Here is an 18,675-nt window from a genome sequence, read left to right on the forward strand (position 1 = left end):
CAATTAGGAAAAAGAGCTATAAAGGAGAGTAGGTAGCATGAGTGCACAATCAACGGACTAGAACTAGGGCTAGTTTAATTTCAATTTGTCAGGCATCAACCAATCGGATAGGCTCTTGACTGGATTTCATCTGGATCGCTAAATATACACGAGCAAAAATGAACCACTTTGTGCGCGCGCATATATATCGAGAATTCTTCGAGACCTTGCGATCGGTTGAAAAAAAAAAAAAAAAAAGAACAATAATAAAAAAGATGTTGAAATGTTAAAATAAAATAAACTTCAAGATAAGTAATTTCGAAAAGTATTTCCACATCTTTAGATTTGAGAATTCACTTTACTGGATTTATGCGTGAATATTTTCGGTTGAATCGAAATTATTTTTTATTCAACTTATCATTTTCGGCTTCGAAAAACGAATTTATAAAAAAAAAAATACGTTCACTCAAATAAACTGTATTTTAATTTCACTGTCTAATTACCTTATTTAATCAGTCTTTGTTAATGTCCGAAGTGCTTTGTCAGTTGACGACCACTCACGAAATAGAATTTCAGAAAAAAGGAAAAAGATCAGTGCTGGACAGATAATGTTTCCCCGTACGCAAATGGGATCGTGACAAGTGTTCGTTTCAGTCCTACCAGAATATGGACAGTCATTTTTCCCTAGGCACATAATGCGACTGTTCAAAAGTTGGACAAGGACATGAATAGCAAACTGACGACACACGTTTTGCATTAGAAAGTCCAGTAAAAAAACGAAATAGGGCGCCGCACGGACGCGGTATCACAGGGCATAATGTCGTGGAAAGCCTTACTCTGATACTATGTCATAAAGTATAACCAAGAGCACAAGCCATCGGATGGAGAGAGAGAGAGAGAGAGAGGGAAGGAGATGCCCACAAGGCATGATTAAAATCAAGCAACCAAGTGACGTGAGATTAAATTTCAACACTTTACACGAGCTTCTTGAGATACATTCGATTAGGATGCGTCAGATGAGCATATAACCCGCCCACTAACGTCTGTCACCATAGAGAAGGATACACGACGACCGACGCAAGTCGGGGAGAACAACCTTGTTAACCAATTGTCGCTTCTTTTTTTTAAAATTTATTTATGACTATTTGTTGTTATGGTGAAGTCCAAAAAGATATGAACTGGCGAAGCCCCTTTCAGCGAAGTTCCCTCGCCTGGCAAATCCCCAATCGATGGAATTCCTATCTTCTTATAATATTTCAGCGGTGAAGTTAAATATTATTAGTCCATTCATGTTCCGTGAGATTAATGAAACGTTATTAGTCCGTGCTTTGTTTGTTTAAAGTGGGTTTCGGGTATTAAAGAAATCAAGATGGGCAATGGCATGTGTTGACAAGGTACTATATGCATGGCCTATCAATTCCCTGAATAAAATACAACTACGAATTGTATTAACTTCCCGTGCCTTTTTCCCGATTCGCGCCGAGGAAAGACGATATACACCCATATGTATAAGATAATCTGGGAGGGCCGGCGGCGAACGCCTTTCTTATTTGACTCGATCAGTGCCCATCTTCTCGCCGCCACTGGTTCCCCTCCATTAAATACAGATCTGTTGATATATAGACCTGTCAAAATGGGTCATAAATTTTTTTTTTTTAAATCCATATGTGATAGGCTGACTTGTTATATGGGTTAGCTATATTCAATAAACAAATCATAAATCGATTTAAATATAATACGAATGTTGAAAGGGTTGTAAATGAGTTTACAACTTACTTAGGCCCGGCCCTCCTCTACAACTTTCTCTTCGTTATCTCTCGTGCTGCAATTTCACACCGGTTTGAGTAAAGAGTATTCCTAAAGTTGATTAAATATGTAAGTGTTTCGGATATATGAGTCGGGTCGACTATGTGTCACTGGATTTGTGTTGCCATGAATCGGTCATATACGGGTAAAATGTGTATATTTGGATCGGACCATCCGATCCGCCCATTTGTCGAAAATTGTCGAAAAAGGCTTAAACTTATTGTATTTTTGTCAATTCGAGTCATAAATTTTTTTGTGCCAATTTAGTCATAAACCTCTTGTATTTGTACTAGTTCATTCTATCCGATCAATTTTGACCGGCCGACGCCGACGTGGACGCCGATCGGTACAGGACGGGGTAATTTTTTAATTTTACTTTTTTTTTTAATTTTTTCCTTTTTTTCTTGTTCTGGTTCATGTCCAACCTTCGACCTTCTTCCTCTGGTTCATCTTGTTTCTTCGGATTTTCTTCGTCCACCAAGGCTCGCCGGTGCCACAGTCAGCTGGGCGAGGCCGACCTCGACATCCGATGGGTCTAGCCGAACGATAATTTTTCTCTCGAGAAAGCGTGTATAAATAGATTTGGCAAAGATGGTTTTTTTCGCAGGCTTAACTTTTTCGGGTAAGACGTCAGAGACCGTGAAATTTATATTTGAAAATGCGCGCTTTATATTCGCTATACAGTGATATACTCGGTAGAAGACAATCGAGCTCGTGATGGACGGTCCACTGTTTGGCCAGACTGAAGAATGGCTGGTGGGGCGCGAGGGGGAGTGGGGGACGGCGCCAGGCTGTCGTGTTCGAATGGCTGGATCCGCAGACTGTACTTTGCGACTCTCTTTCGGACAGTGAGATGCTCGGACCGCGACCTTTTCCCACACGTGGGCGCATCACACAATCAACTTTTTTTTTTTCCTTTTTCTCTTTCCTTTTTCGTACGTACATATTTTAGCTCTAATTTTACCTAACGTTTATAATCACATCGCTCCAATTGGTTAGAGCTGACGAATTCGTGCGAGCCGCTCAGCAAACCGACGTGCAATTGCTTTTCTTTCTGCCATTGCACGTTACCGGTCACGTCGGAGTGAAACAAAAAAAAAAAAAAAAACTTTATGGGTCGCGGGATTTCTGAACACAAGCCGTGAGCTCGGAATTCTGTTTAGGCTCTCGTCGGTCGCGACGGATGCGTCGCCCTCGATTAATTTGATCCGGAGAGGTTCAACGAGCCGTGATAGGATGGGTTTAGAATAAAGAAAGCATTTGAATGGGAAAAAGCCAGATAGATTTGAAAATTCCGATTTGACATGTCGAAGAAGAAGAACATTATACAAATGGAAGAGACCGGAAGTGGAGTGTTATCCTCGATTAACAAAGACACAGCAGCCAGCCACCAACAAATTTCCACAAAAGAAGGACAAACAGAGAAAATGGAAGGTAGGGACTCCAAAATCAAACTCCCCATTTTTTTTTCCCATCTTTTCAATCATTCAAAAGAAGAAGAAGAAGAGAGAGAGAGAGAGCTTTGATGTTTGGGGAAACCGACCAATCAGGAGCGAGCAACTGATCCAATCGGTGTCTACTGTCCCGTGCTTTTGCCCCCTTTTAGGACCGTGTGATCCGATCAGGGGCAAACCACATGGTCGGACCAACGCTGCCGTCCGGAGAAAATGTCGCCAGACATGGAATACATTATTTCCACGGGAATCCACCACGTGGGGGGTAAAACGTGGGGAATGATAGCAGGCAACTACACCTAAAGTCAATTCAAGTCCCCTCTAAGATAATTCTTCTTTTTAAACTGCTATCCCAAATTAAAAAACTACTGTCCGACCCAAAAAAAAAAAAAAAGAAAAGAAAGAAACTGCTATCCCATTTTTTTTTTTAAAAAAAGCTACTATCTCATTGAAACATTAATTTTCATGATTAGCAATGTCCATCCAACCTTTTGTTGATTTATTCATGAAAAATCTTCCATTCGATGATCAAGATCGACGGTTATTTCGATCATAAATCCACACATCATCAATGCGTGTTTTGGATAAAATACTCATTAATTGAAAAATCGCGAGGTCATAAACAATGATAATACTATCGGACTATCTTCCTTTATTCGTGTAACTACGACACTACAACTATACCCATCAAGTTTGCTTTGGTGAATCCTATACGATATTTAAGGCAAACGTCTATCCAAAAGTAAAAAGGAAAATCTCACGATGCGAGCCAACTTCTCTGATAAATCCTCGCAGGCAACACGTCCCACAATTATTCGTTTCATATTCAGGCACATGCTTTGAAACATGGAACAAGAAGCACTTCCGCCGTTTCTGCCTCTGCACCTCCTCTTCCTCCTCGCTCTCTTCCTCCTCCTCTTCCACAGGCTCGCCCGCGATCTCCGGCGAGCGGCCAAGGTCCCTGGCGGCCGCGCCCTCACAAGCTACCCCGTCGTCGGGTGCTTGTTTTCCTTCTACCAGAACCGCCGCCGCCTCCTGGAATGGTATACGGAGCTCCTCGGCCAGTCGCCGACCCAGACTATCGTCGTGCGGCGGCTCGGCGCCCGCCGCACAGTCGTGACGGCGAGCCCCGAGAACGTCGAGCACATCCTCCGGACGAACTTCCACAACTTCCCCAAGGGCAAGCCGTTCACGGAGATCCTCGGCGACTTCCTCGGCCGCGGCATCTTCAACGTCGACGGCGAGCTGTGGCGGAGCCAGCGCAAGCTCGCGAGTCACGAGTTCAGCGTCAAGTCGTTGCGAGACTACGCGGCGACGACCCTGAAGGAGGTGGTGAACGACCGGCTAATGCCAGTCCTTGAGTCGCTGTCTGCGGAGAGGAGGACGGTTGACTTGCAGGAGCTGCTGAAACGGCTCTCCTTCAACATGATTTGCAGAGTCTCGCTCGGGACTGAGGTTTGCTCTCTCGAACCTTCCCTGCCTGAGTCTCCGCTCGCCAGAGCCTTCGACATTTCGTCAGCGATCTGCGCGCGCCGTGGAGCCGCGCCTGTATCAGCGATTTGGAGGATCAAGAGGCGGCTCGGAGTCGGATCGGAGCGCGAGCTGAAGCAGGCTGTGGATGAGGTTCACGCGAGTATTACTCAGTTGATTCAAGATCGAGTGGAGCGAATCGTCGAAACAGGGGATCGCAGCTCAAGCAGTCAGACCGATCTCTTGTCGCGCCTAGTGTCAGCGGGCTATGGCGAGGAAGTGATCCGAGACATGGTGATCAGCTTCATAATGGCCGGGCGAGACACGACCTCGGCTGCGATGACGTGGCTCTTCTGGATGCTCTCACGGAGCCAGGAGGCGGAGCGGGAGCTGATCGGGGAAGTTGACAGCGCCGTGGGGGAGCTGGACTACGACTCGCTGAAGGAGCTCAAGTTCCTGAGCGCGTGCCTGTGCGAGGCGATGAGGCTGTACCCGCCGGTCGCGTGGGACTCGAAGCACGCCGTCAGCGACGACGTCTTGCCGGATGGGACCCCGATCCGAGCTGGGGACAGAGTGACGTACTTCCCTTACGGGATGGGGAGGATGGAGGCGATCTGGGGGCGAGATCGGCTCGAGTTCAAGCCGGGCCGGTGGCTCGAGGGAACCGATGGGAAGCACGGAGGGGAGCTAAAGAAGATGTGTCCATACAGGTTCCCGGTTTTCCAGGCCGGCCCGAGGGACTGCATTGGGAAGGAGATGGCGTTTATGCAGATGAAGTACGTGGTGGCCTCGGTGCTGCGCCGTTTCGAGATCAGACCTGTCGATAGGGACGACCCCGTGTTCGTGCCTCTCTTGACGGCCCACATGGCCGGCGGGTTACCGGTTCAGATCCGCAAGAGATAACGCCGGATCACGGCTTTGCCTACGAGCCATTGACTCTGAGAATGTGTGATCTTTTGGGGGGTCAACCACAAGAATGGTGTCAATTTTTTCTGTTGTATATACCAAGGGAAGGAAAGGGACCGACCGATTGCTATGATCAAGGTCACTTTTTTGCCAAAGTTCTTTGGCACTTTCCTGATGTTTCGGCCAAAAGTAAGATTTGCCCATTACGGCTCAAATTGGCCATGATCAATAAAGAAGGGGGTGATACGCATGTGGCGAATGTGATCCAGATGACACAAAACAAATGCGGGAGACATTCGGAATCCTGTGCATCTTGAACTTTTCGTCCGAATTGTTTAATCGGTACACATCACGTGAAGATTTGTAGTTCAAGCTGAGTTTGTTCGTCCGAAGCAAACATCGAGATCGGTGGCCTGAAAGAGAAGCAACATCTCGATTGGCTCTCCTATATTATATCCATCCTTCATCTTTGATCGTTTAACCGATGAATCAAAAGCTATGTAAACAGATTGCGTGAAATATAGGGGAAAGCATATTCAAGGATTGTTACTTGCGTACTTTGAAAGTGTAATTGCTAAAAAAGTAATTTTTATAGACCATCTGTAGCAGCCATAGCTATAGCTCTAACTCGATTATTTCCTTTGTCTCTTGCAATGGTTGTATGGGGGTGAAATATAGGAAACGGCACGTTCGGTTTTTGTTTTTTTTTTTGTTTTTTTTATTTAGGGTAAAGACCCACTTTGATCGAATATGTTGTGAGAGCGGACAAGATGAGCGCAAGCTACAGTTCGGAATTATTCATTGTCGCGATGCAAGAATCGAGCATGTACAGTCTCTTAATAAATTCAAGATCCTGTTTTTTAGGGCCCGCATGAAAATATTTGAGAAATTACATTTCTATGCCAGAAGCTCATCCGACAGAGAAATGTGTTTGATAAAAACTTAATCGAAGTAAAAATCCGTTTGATAAAAAAATTGACTTTTGATAGGATTTTTCACTGCTGGTAAGATTTTACACTTCTGATAGGATTTTTGGTCAATTTATTCTGGACCACACCGACTTCCACCGACTAGCGTTGTCGCGATCGCCGTCGGCCGACCACGACCATCGCGGCTGCCGGCCACGGACCGCCGCCCGCCCATCGCCGCCGGCCGCCGACCAACTCCGTTGACCACCGTTGCCGCCTACTGTCGCCGACCACCGTTGCCGCCTACCGCCGCCATCGCTAGCCGCCGCTTCCGCCCACCGCCTCCGCCATCAATCACCACCGTCAAAGATTTTATTAATAATGTTTCAAAAGTAAAAATTTTCAATCGTTATCAAACTAACGAATTTTTCTAATCAAAAGTCAATCTGAAGTAAAAGTAGAAAAATCAACTTCTACTTTTGAGGAGAAGTAGATAAGTCAATTTCTGATCAAAAGTTGATTTCTTGTAGAAAAGTGTTATCATACTCACCCTTAGCTATCGCGTCATGTGTATGGAGTCGATGTTCTGTGTTCTTGTGTTGAATCTATTCTATTCCGTGTACATTTTGGGGATCGATTTCTGTCGATAGTTATTTCGATGATGGTGGAGGATGCTTGGATGCTGAGAAACGCTAAAACTACAAAGGGTTAACATAACGCTGCTTATCCAGAACAGCAAGGCAAAGTCAATATCGACGTGCATGCATGCGTGGAAGCATCATTTCACGTCCAGTCCTTTCATTCGAAAGTTCGGGCCTTTGGGACGATTCAAATGATGCACGAGCCTAATCGCCGGCACGATTCCGCAAGCGCGTTAATCTCCGACCGGATGTTTAAAGAATGGGCTTTTGCTGGCAGTGACTTTAAGAGTAATCACATATCTCGGATCATAAATTCTTAAATGAGTGAACCGCAATAGATAATGATCTCTTAGTGAATTAAGAACGGTCACATGATCATATCTCATATCTTTTAATAGGCCGCGTGAAAGTGAGTTGATCGTTGACATTCAGGGCACGCTTGGCAATACTTTTGTTTTAAAAATCAACTTTAGATCATAAGTTATTTTTTCTACTTCTACTTACGAACATAAGTTGATTTTTCTACTTTTTGACAAAAATAAAGTGACTCCAAAAGTAAAAAAATGAAGTTGTGTAATCAAACGGATTTCTACTCTAAAAGCACATCTAGAGTATACAATTCTAATCCAAAAGTGTTATCATGCATATTTTATCGGTGGCTATTGGTCATGCTGCGTATGATATATAGTAGCCACCGGCGAGAGCCTGGTCAATGACGAGGTTTGTTGATGGCATGCAAAGGGTAAAAGGGAAACAAGAAAAAGAAATAAGGAAAAAGAAAAAAACCCATAAGTTTTTAAGAAAATGTAATAATTGTTCACGCCAACATCGTCTACACCACGTATAATGCCGGGTACCGACTAGACAATTACGTCGGTAATTTCCGGTCAAATTAGTAATTTGTCAAAAGGTTTATGACTAAATTGGCAATCATCAAAATGCTCGGGACTAAATCGACATAACTAAAAGGTTTAAGATTAAATTGAAAATCGTCAAAAGGTTTAAAATTGAATCGATACAATTAAAAGGCTCAAAACTGAACTAATCAATGTACCATATGTTTAAATTTTTTTGCACAAATTTCCCTTATGTAGCTATATAGATGGTAGTTATTAAAGTTCATCAATATTGTTCATGAGAAGTTACTTTTAGGGCTTGTTTGACAACGATTCCAATTCTCCGATTCTATTTTCCAAAACAAAAAAGGATGATAAATATGTTTGGTAACTTAAATGATTTTGATTTTGATTTTATTTTCGAGAATAGTTTTGGAGCAAAACAAGAATAAAAAAAGAGAGTTGATTATGGAAAAAAAAATCATTTTTGAGAATCACAAAAAAGAATAAAGCCTCAGTTCATATTAAGTCCATGTGGACTTCTGAACTTAAAAACAATTAAATTTTGATTTGAAAAATCACTAACAACTAATTTTTTAAATAAAATTTTTTAAAAATTAAATTTAAAATTAAGCTTAAAAATTTAACAAAAAAGATACATTTTTTTAAAAAGTTGGGGGAATTAAAAATGGGTGGCAATTTTAAAAAATTTTAAATTTTTTTTAAGTTATAATTTTGAAAAAAATTTGAAAAAAAAAAAAATAATTTAAAAAGAGATGAAAAATCCTAAAAAAATAATTATCGCCACTTGGTTGTTCTTAGGAACATAAATTTTGTGTATTATCAAACGCGTTTCTATTCTGATAGCAGAAATTTTATGTAATTACCAAAAGCGCTCCGATTCTCTAAAAATCATCTAGAAAATAGAATCTGAAAATATGATTCTAATAAGTATTATTTTTTTGAATTAGAATCGTTATCAAGTAAGCTCTTAATGTTTGACAAAATTGCTAACTATTGTAAAAATCCGCATCTCACATTTTTTTCTATCACGTTTTTCTTGAGATGATTATAAGGGAACCGAAAAGCACTTCATGTTTCCCTAACGGTGAAATTTTCACAAAACATTTTGTTCGCACGACTTTCATATCCCTAAATTAATAGTGATTGAACCTATAAATGTAACATAATTGACAAGGGTGTCTAAATCAAAAGATTTCATATTGAAAAATTGAAGGTCCACATCTTGAGAACTGGATAGATAAGACTACTAGTTGCTCGATCATGACCTTAGCTTTATTGCGAGCCAAAAACCTTAATGGGCAAAGTTAAACACGAGTCTTAGAGAATTCTGAAAAAACGAAGTTCTCTTCTCTTTTCGTTCCATTAATTTCTTTTTGATAGTTGGTTGGCAGGGTCAATTTCTCGAAGTTCTCTTCTCTTTTCGTTCTATTTTTTTTTTTTCTATAGTTGGTTGGCAGGGTCAGTTTCTCTTGTTGTTGTCGAGTGCCTGCAATTACACTTATTTCTTCATATGCCTGAAGTCCCATGTTTTCCGTTGGTTAGCAACCAACCGAAGCTCTATTTAATTTTTCACGAGTACTATAGGAAGGACTCTCTTTCTATCTGTAGGGAATTGGAAAACAAAGGAAATCATATCACGACTCAAAATCGGCGCTTATATGCTATATTAGGAAAATCTCTCTTTTCTCTTCTCATGATTTTGACCTTGATCAGTCTTTTCTATTTCTTTTGTGTTCCATGTTGGGTACAGCAGCTTTCTCGCTAAATGGGAGAGCGATCTCGTTTTTTTTTGCTAAAGGTGGGATGCGATGTTCTGTTTTCAGATTTGACACGACATTAGATAGGACCAATAGAATGACACTTCCGAAAGAATTAGTCAAGCAAGTAAATGATTTCCTATTAGTAAGGGCAGGGTAGGCGGAAAGATTCACTAAGTCAATTCGATAGCTGCTATAGTCCAAAAGATGAGCAAGGTAAGAAAGTAACTAGTTAGCTCTCGCAGTACGCAAGGTGAATAAAAGCCTTCCTTTCGTCCGAGGGAGTTGACACAATCGAATCTACTGTTAGATATAATAGTTATAGAAAGAGCTATTAAGATGTTTGCGTAGAGTAAGGGGCTAGCTGAGAATAAGGGATGAACTCTCAGTCTCAGGATTGGCATCAAGCATAGTTAAAAGATCAAGCGCACGAACTGCTCCGGATTCTGATCATCTATGTGCCGTTGAATTTTTTTTTAATGACGGAGGATTTGATAAGAATTTCTTAGACAAGATGTCGTTCAATAACAACAGAAACAAAAATAAAACTTTCAAATCCAGGGGCCACGGCATGGATCTCAATCGATCTGCCCGGACCCACTCGCCACAAATGACCACGGTCTCGTCCGGGACTCGCGAACTCATCCCATCCACAACCCAACACGTCACTCCCTCACTCATCAATGGCTTCCTCTTTGCCCGGCTTCCTCTCCTTCCTGTTACCCTCCAAAACGCCGCCGCCGCCGCCGCCGCCGGTCCTGTCCCTCTCCACTTCGCCTTCGCCGGCTCCTTCGCAGACCATCCGACAATCGCGCCGCGAATCCGCTCCTCCAGCGCCCCCGGGCCGAGAGCCTCCGACCTCCGAGTTGTCCTCCGTCATGTGCCCCTCCCTGGCGTACGCCAACACCCTCTTCTTCCGGTCGGCGTACAACGTTCAGGTGGTCGTCGCCGACAACGAGCCCGAGGAGCGGCTCCTCAACCGGTTCCGCAGGGAGGTCATGAGGGCCGGGGTCATCCAGGAGTGCAAGCGGCGCAGGTTCTTCGAGAACTCGCAGGACGAGAAGAAGCGCAAGACTCGCGAGGCCGCGAAGCGCAATCGCAAGAGGTTTCTCATCCGATCGCCCCTTTTCCGTCAGCTCGTTCATTCGTTGATCTATTCGTAATCGTTTGTCCGTAGAGATGGCCCTGTAGTTCGAGGCCTGAGTTGTGGGAGGCCATAGATTGTGGCGTTACCTACATTTTTGGGCTCTTAGTGTATAAGTATGGATAAGGAGACACAACTTCTTAATTCTGGCATGAGGGGTCTTCACTACACGAAAGTCCTAGTTTGCTGGTACAGTGTCTGGCTTCGGCGCAGTTTGTCATATGAAATTAGGATGGTTAATGTTCTTAGTCTGACGATGACACTTTCTGCCCTCCCGAAGGAACTCAACTCCCGTAGCTGTCTTTTGTGTGACTCTGAATTTGAGGGGTTAAAGACGATTCATCACCAAAAAGTGTCACTACGGATGACAGTATAGGCACTTTGGCATACATGTCTTTTCAAATTGCTGCTGAATATTTCGTGTATTGATCTGCTCGCAAATGCTGTCAGTTGTATCTGTGACTGAGTGGAAGGGTTCTATATGATAAAATGGAGTATGCCTCATGTCACGAGGAAGTAGGTAAGTATCAAGCTGGTTTTTTTTTTCCTTTCTGCGAAGTAGTTTTCTTCTTTACCGGTTCCGCTTTCACTTAGCATTTTCGTATTGATTTGTTAATATGTCTTGCATCTCACTTTATGAAAGTATCTGGCATGTTCGTTTTGCTCATGTTTCTGTTGTCTTCACTCTTTAACTTATGCCTTCCATACTGATGCATATGCAGGCGCCCCTTCTCAAGAGCTGCTTCACAGAACAAGGACGAGACCGCTACAAGTAAGAAGAATGATGACGAAGGAGATAACTGGGATCTTCCAGAAGAGGATATTCCCAATTGATTTACTCTTGCTCTTTCTTGTTTGAGGACTTCTTGCCTTTGGTTTCAGGAGCTGTTTTGCTTTTTCTATGTTGCGGTAACACCGGTTCTCGAAGTATTGAGTATATTACACCTTTTTGCAGTATATATGGTAAATGCGTCCAGTATTGTCGCAAAGTCTCTTCGCTTTAATCACTTCCATTCTGCTTGTACATACGCTATGAGATCTTTGCTTACTGGGAGAACTGATGAAATTATTCGAAGGTACTCTTGGAATTAGAAGTTGTGAGAAATCGATCTTGATGGGTGATCACTGGACTACACCATTCTCATTGATAACATTCTTTTCACCCTCAGATTGCACTTGATGAAGCTATCGTTGAACAGTGTTTACAGTATTTTATCAAAGTTATAGCACACATGCTGAGCTGATGCTGGCATTGACCATATTGACTACATGATCTTTGGTCTGGTTTCTTCCATGCGTGCCTCTGTATAACATATCCTGTCCTCCCTTATCAGCGTCCTTTGCATTTCTGATCATGATACAGCTCAACTAAGCTATTGGAATCATATTCATATCATTCAAATCTGTCATGGGTGGCGTCATGATTTTGCGAGTGGAACAACAAGATTTCCCTACATATAGAGTTTATTTTCAAATGCTCCATAGAATGAGCTATGTCATTCAGCTTGTCAAAGCTGTTTTATGAATTTTCTCCCAGCGTACACCACAATTGCAGGAAAGATGGAAAATCGTTCCACAAGTTTCTTTTGTCCCGTTTTGACTGATATCTGGCAAGTTGGTACACATTTTAGGAAGCCAGATAGTGTGGCTTAATGATTCCTGGATGCTTCCTCAGAAAAAGCGTTTCTGCCTTATTTTGGCTATGAAGAGAGCCGGTAGAGTTGACCCCCCTAAAAGAAATGCTGCAGCAATGGTGGTGTGGATTCATTGTTTCCTTAATGCTTCCTCAGAAAATATGTTGTTTCACCTTGTATTATGTTGTTTATCTTAATTTTATGAAGTCTCTATGTTTGAAGTGCTGAACAGGCTTGCTTGGTACATATTTCGCTCATTTGGTTGCTTAAAGAGCAAAATCCATCAAAATAGGCTGAGTCCGAGCATTGGGTATGCAACCCAAGAAGGTTGACTCGCCCTTCCTGCAGTGTAATCTCCAACGGAGATGATATGAAAACCGGGATGTGATCTTCTTGCCATGTTCCAGTACTTGAAGAGCTAAATGGATGTGACATTTTTTGAATACTGGTACTGAAGGCAATTGTCATTTCAGGGAGCACGTCAAAGCTCGGGATGGATTCTGGAACCACACAGCATTGAGCTCCTGCATAAGATAAGGTAAGCTTACATGCACAAGATTGAATTGATTCAAGAGTCAACAGAATTGGTGATGGGTTGAGCTGGAGTCATCATCAACAATCTATAATCCAGGTGGTTGGTTTGGGGCTGGACATGGGTTTAACGAGATTCTTCAGCAGCGATGGATACTACACAGAGCGAAAACAAAAGATGGCATTAACATATTGCAACCAGGGTAGTTGCGCCGGAAAGGAGTGCCGATTAGCAAAGCCAACCGGTTCCGCTTTCTGAACGACCTTGGCCTGACTAGATGGGCAAAATATCAATCTTTTGCCCGCTGTTGTTCGTGCGAGCCATGCCTTTCGGACTGTTATTAGGAGTAAATTAGTTGCAGTGCAGAGAACATTGTAATCCGGCCCAAGCGCCTGTTGCATGAATCTGTAGCTTTCAACAAATCCACATGTGAATCGTGATGATGTCAAAAGAGGAGCTTCCTCTCTGGGCTTAGCAATGCAGGCAGCAAGAACGAATGGGCTCGCTGTTAGTGTCAAAATTGGTTGAAGACCCATTTTTCAATTAATATATGATGAGTTGGATCATATATGGATTAGCTAAATTTTGCTAAATAAGTTGATATTGTTTGAAGTAACAAAGTTCAATAAATTGAGGAAAAATTCCAAATAAAGATCTGAAGTGCATTTATTTTCTCAAATACGGATCTGAAGTGGATATTGTTTCAAATAAATGACTAAAGTGCGCTTATTATTTCAAAGAAGGCTCCGATCAAGGGTACTCGTTATTTGTTGTCATTATTATTATTTTTTCCTTCTTTTCTTTCTTTTTTATTTTCCTTCCTTTTCGTCGATGGTCGAACATACCGGTCATCGACGAGGGATAGGTGGGTTGCCCTCGTCGGCCACAAGTGAGCTAGCCCTTGTCGGCCTCGGGTGAGGTCGGCCCTCGCCAATAGCAACAAAGGAAAAAAGAAAGAAAGAAATGGGAAACAAATTTATGAGAATGCCATTGGTCAAGTGCTTCTTTGAAATAATGAGGGTATTTTAGGCTTTTATTTGAAACAAGAGTTACTTTATGTCCTTATTTGAAATTTTCCCACGAAATGTGAATTTTTAAAGGGTCTAAAGCTCAACCCACCTACACCCCCTCTTCGCTTGCAGGTTCAAGTTGGGGATTTTTAGGTGGGACAATTTATTTTCTAGTTTTACATATGATTATCCAATGTGCATATTTATCGACTTATTGATTTTAAGAGATGTCGGATACTTAACTTGAAAATTTTTCCATAAAGAAAAAAGTTGCAAATTTATTTGGAATCTTATAAAAGTATTAAAAATTGTATCTTTTACACAATACGCATAGCATAAAATTTATTATTTTAAAATATTTATTTTTTTTTAGTAATATGGGTTAGGTCGGGTATAAGTTAGGTACATATAAAATCGGGTATGTCGCTCAATTTGTATTGTATATAAATTGGTCAAAACGAGTTAAGCGGGATTATTTGGTTTGATCAATTTTTGACTCGACCCACCCGTTTGATAGTCCTACTCACAATGCATGTAAAATTGGCCGAACTCTATAAAAATTTGAGAATTTTGTTTTGCTTGAGGCGTGATTTATTATTTAACTATTTTAACGAGATTTGGCTTCAGTTCCAACGGGAATTGCTTATGCAGCCAGCACACCTCGTTCATATGGAAGATAACCAAGGTTAACTTGGGTAATGATACAAAAAATCATTTTAAGGACATCTGATCGGATCCAGACAAACGAATTAGAATCAAAAGAGATTTGAGGCTAGGGCAACTTCCCGCGTTCAGCCACCACAATCGCACTTGTGAGACTCGAATTCTCGCGGTCGAAATAAATTTTCGCAAATTCATCGTCAAGCGCATGTATAGATTCAAATCAAGCGATTCGATCTTGAAATAATCTGCTTTCACGCACCGAGTTAAGTTCTCTATTGCGACGTGGTGTTTATGGTCACAAGTCGAAAAACGATAGACAAACACCCACAATATCCGATGTGTTTGCCTTTGGATCATCTCACATTAACCCATCGCATGAGAATTGAGAAAATTGTCAAAAAAAAATCTTATATCTATCGTACTTTTGCTAATTCAATCCTAAACATTTTAATTTTACCAATCCAGTCCTAAATCTTTTGCATTCATGCCAATTCAATCTTAAAACTTTTGTATTTGTGCTAATTCAACCATTTTCGATCAATTTTGATCGAAGATTGCTAAAATAGACGTTGGGCAACCCCAACTGGGCTATTTTTAATAATACTTTAATATTTTTCATTTTTTATTTCTTAATTTATTTTTCAATTTTTTTCTTTTTTCTGGTTCATCTTATTCCTCCCGCCTGTGAGGATTGACCTCGCTAGCCACCGGCCTCGCTGGGCAAGCTCGGTCTCGCCTAGCCGTGGTGTCACCAGATCTAGGTGAGCTCGCCCAGGCATGAGCAAAATCACAATACGTACCAGACATTGAAGAAGCGAAACCCATATTCTATGAAGCAACATCGGAATGGATGAACCTTGGGGGAGACTCGAACATGACAATGGGCAAAATCGATAGTCGCAAAGCCCAAAATAACAGAAAATGTAGCTGAAACTTATAGAAGGAAAAGCTCGAGATATCCGAAGTAGCGACCAAGGAGGAGCTCGCAAGATGCGAAGTTACAAATTGAGGTTCCGAATTTTTATTCTGTTAGTGAAGAACAAGTTCGAATTTCGGAGAGCAGAGAGTAGGATTGAGACGAAGTTGAGTGAAAGAGATAGTATGCAAAGCGAGCTCGGCCTCGCCCAGCCATGGTGTCGCCGGATCTAAGCAAGCTCGCCTAGTGACGGCGGCGTCGGCCTTACCCAATGACGCTAGTTCAAGCCTCGTCGGTGCCTCTATCGGTCACCGGATCAACAATTGACTGGAGGAAGAAGACGAACTAAGAATAGAAAACATAAAAAAATTAAATAAATTGAAAAATATTATTAAAAAAATTGCCCCGTCAGGATCGGCCTGTCAAAGTTGGCCGAATGGACTAAATTTGCATAAATGCAAAAGACTTAAGACTGAATCGACACAATTTTCTTTTTTTAAGAATTGGATTAATAAAAATTTAAAAAAATTAGGATTTAATTGATAGAAATGTAATAAGTTTAAATTTTTTTTAAGAATTGGATAAGAGAGCAACGGTATGGAACCCACGCCCTTAGCTGAGCTGGAATCAAAATCCCCCACCCAACGCACAACCACATCTCGGTCAGCATCGTCTGGTAACTCTGGTTGGATCACCGCAATCATCAAGTGCAAAAGGCCAAGCCTCGCGAGTTGGTATTTTCCCCGTTACTTTAATTCCGGCCCCGCTTAACGTCCGAAACGACATGCAGGTGACTTAATCCCACCATAAAGTCAAAGAAGCATCAAGCATCGAGATCAGGCTTCTACGGTGGCAAATGGGACCGGAAAGAATCGAATTACGTATCAGGTAAGGGAAAATGCTCCTTGAATTATCTATGTAAGACTGTAATTGCTTCATAAGAGAGTACCATTTGGCATTAAAGAGAGCATTGCCGCGATAAAGTGATCTGCATGTTCCAACGGACACGAAAAGATAAAAAGGGCGAGGCTCTGCACGAGATGGACCAAAGCAGATAAGGCCTTCGGTGAGTTTAATCCATTCGATGGAAATTGCAACGGCTTGATTCGTGACATCTCAAGTACCATATTGAATTCACCACCGATCTCCAACCGATCACCACCTTGTGTGCCTGCCTACTCAAAGTACTTCTTTTGGGGCTTGGCCTACCGGGAATGGTCGAGTCATTATAAATAGTATTAAAACAGGGCTCTCTCTCTGGTAGCTGTCCGAATGGTTCGTGGGACTTGGTCAGGCGAGGGCGAGGAGGCAAATCGTATAGCCCCTTGTATATCATTGCTCGTTGCATATGGCAGGTTTATTGTGTAACGAAACACTAGAATATTAGTCATTTTGCCTTTGCTCTCTCTCTCTCTCCACACCTCTGTCCTTTTGATCGAGAAAATATTGGGTGCCCTTCGAGTACCAACACATCTCCATGGCACTCCACTCAAAAATTGCCACGTGGCAAGCGGGGTCCACATTTCAGATTTTTTTCTAAAATTCATTTCTCATTCACTTTTTATCTTCCCTAAATACCCTCGACCCCACGTTCTGTCTCTCTCCAAAATTTCTGCAGATCTCACTCTCTCTCCTTTGTAACTCTCTTCCTTCCAGATCTCACTTTCTCTCTCCAAATTTCTGCAAATTATCAATACCCATGCCCACGAAGTGCCCCACCACCAGCCACCGCGGGATTTCTTTGAATCGAAATCTCAAACTTTCTCGCCGACTTACCGAGAGCCAACACTAAGGATTATCCAAAGCATTCACAGGGTAATCGGACAAATCATAACGCCCAATTGCGCCGCCTAGTCGGAACCTTCTCGCGACGGTGGAAATCCATTTGAGAGGCGGGATTTTCGAAAGAGACCCGGAGCCGTCGCCGACTCTGTAGATTGGGGTTTGGGCATTGGAGGGTGGAGAGGGCGACGAAACGGACCGGCGAGTGAGAGTCAGCATAGAGATCGGGCTGGATGAAGGGCTCGACGATGACAGTTCTAGACTTTACGGCCATTGCCATGGAGAGCTTGTGAGGAGCTAGAAAGGAAGGTCAAAGTTCGGAGGAAGAAGAAGCTGAAATTGAAGCCGTAATTGACGGAGCTTGACCGACCTGCAAAAATTCGGAAAGGGAGGGGTTGGGGCCTTACAAAGGAAAGAGAAAGTGAGATCTGCAAAAATTTGGAGAGAGAGAACGTGGGTGCCTTGAGGGCATTTATGGAAGATAAAAAGTGAATGAAAAATGAATTTTAGAAAAATCTGAAATGTGAGTCCCCCTTGCCACGCGATAATTTTAGAGTGGAGTGCCGTAGAGATACTTTGGCACTCCAAGAGCATCTAATGTTTTCTCCTTCTGATTCGCTCACAAGAGATTACGGATCTGAAGATTTCTACTCTGTTACGATGTGGGACCTTCCACTCTCCCGCCGCACGAGCTTGTAACAAATTTAGTCCGCGGTGATCGGCGCTTTCGTTCTACATGCTTGACGCCCCCCAATTCAACCGAACCCCGATTCCCAACCATCATCATACTCCGCGCAATTTGGAAGAAAGATTAAAGCTTGTGATCGCGACGTTGAATGTCTTCTCCAGGACCAGAGGTGCAGCTGTTCGAATCGATGGATTCTTATGTTTCCGGGATCGAAAAAGATGAGTGCCCAGATCAAGTTCTGCAGCGTACCGTGTCATTCGCTTCGGGCATCGAATCTTTCTTTGGGGTGCAGAGCAGAGCATTCAACGAGCCGTGCGGTCACATCGCATGCACCCAGATTTCGCCATCTTCTGTTTATAATTGTCGTCCATGTTTTTTTTATGTTTATCGTCGTTTTTTGTCTGTGGCTGTGCCCCCTGCAGGTCTGATGGAACGCGAGACGTCAACGTGGGGTCTCGAGGCCCACGTTGATGCCTGTAATTTCGGAACAAGTCCTTTGAAAAAAAGACAAATCATTGCCGGTTT

The 18,675-nt window shown here is 42.5% G+C and overlaps 2 protein-coding genes across 2 annotated transcripts; both read left to right on the top strand.

Annotated features, from left to right (window-relative positions):
- Positions 1-3,997: 3,997 nt before the first annotated feature.
- Positions 3,998-5,895, top strand: LOC115751191 (cytochrome P450 94B3-like). The gene has a single exon (XM_030688957.2). It carries the CDS (start codon positions 4,086-4,088, stop codon positions 5,610-5,612), a length of 1,527 nt encoding a protein of 508 aa, XP_030544817.2. The 5' UTR covers positions 3,998-4,085; the 3' UTR covers positions 5,613-5,895.
- Positions 5,896-10,393: 4,498 nt separating this feature from the next.
- LOC115751195 (30S ribosomal protein S21, chloroplastic) lies at positions 10,394-11,876 on the top strand. Its single transcript, XM_030688960.2, has 2 exons — positions 10,394-10,886; positions 11,648-11,876. The coding sequence occupies exons 1-2, from the start codon at positions 10,465-10,467 to the stop codon at positions 11,757-11,759; spliced, it is 534 nt and encodes a 177-aa protein (XP_030544820.1). The 5' UTR covers positions 10,394-10,464; the 3' UTR covers positions 11,760-11,876.
- The last annotated feature ends 6,799 nt before the right edge of the window (positions 11,877-18,675 follow it).

The sequence above is a fragment of the Rhodamnia argentea genome, chromosome 11 (genome assembly GCF_020921035.1).
Source record: "Rhodamnia argentea isolate NSW1041297 chromosome 11, ASM2092103v1, whole genome shotgun sequence".
NCBI classification, from domain to species: domain Eukaryota; kingdom Viridiplantae; phylum Streptophyta; class Magnoliopsida; order Myrtales; family Myrtaceae; genus Rhodamnia; species Rhodamnia argentea.

Excerpts from the sequence above, each read along its gene's own strand:
- LOC115751191 (XM_030688957.2), top strand. The coding sequence starts at position 4,086 with ATGGAACAAGAAGCACTTCCGCCGTTTCTGCCTCTGCACCTCCTCTTC.
- LOC115751195 (XM_030688960.2), top strand. The coding sequence starts at position 10,465 with ATGGCTTCCTCTTTGCCCGGCTTCCTCTCCTTCCTGTTACCCTCCAAA. Across the intron at positions 10,887-11,647 it reads GCGAAGCGCAATCGCAAGAG|GCGCCCCTTCTCAAGAGCTG; the intron begins GTTTCTCATCCG and ends ATGCATATGCAG.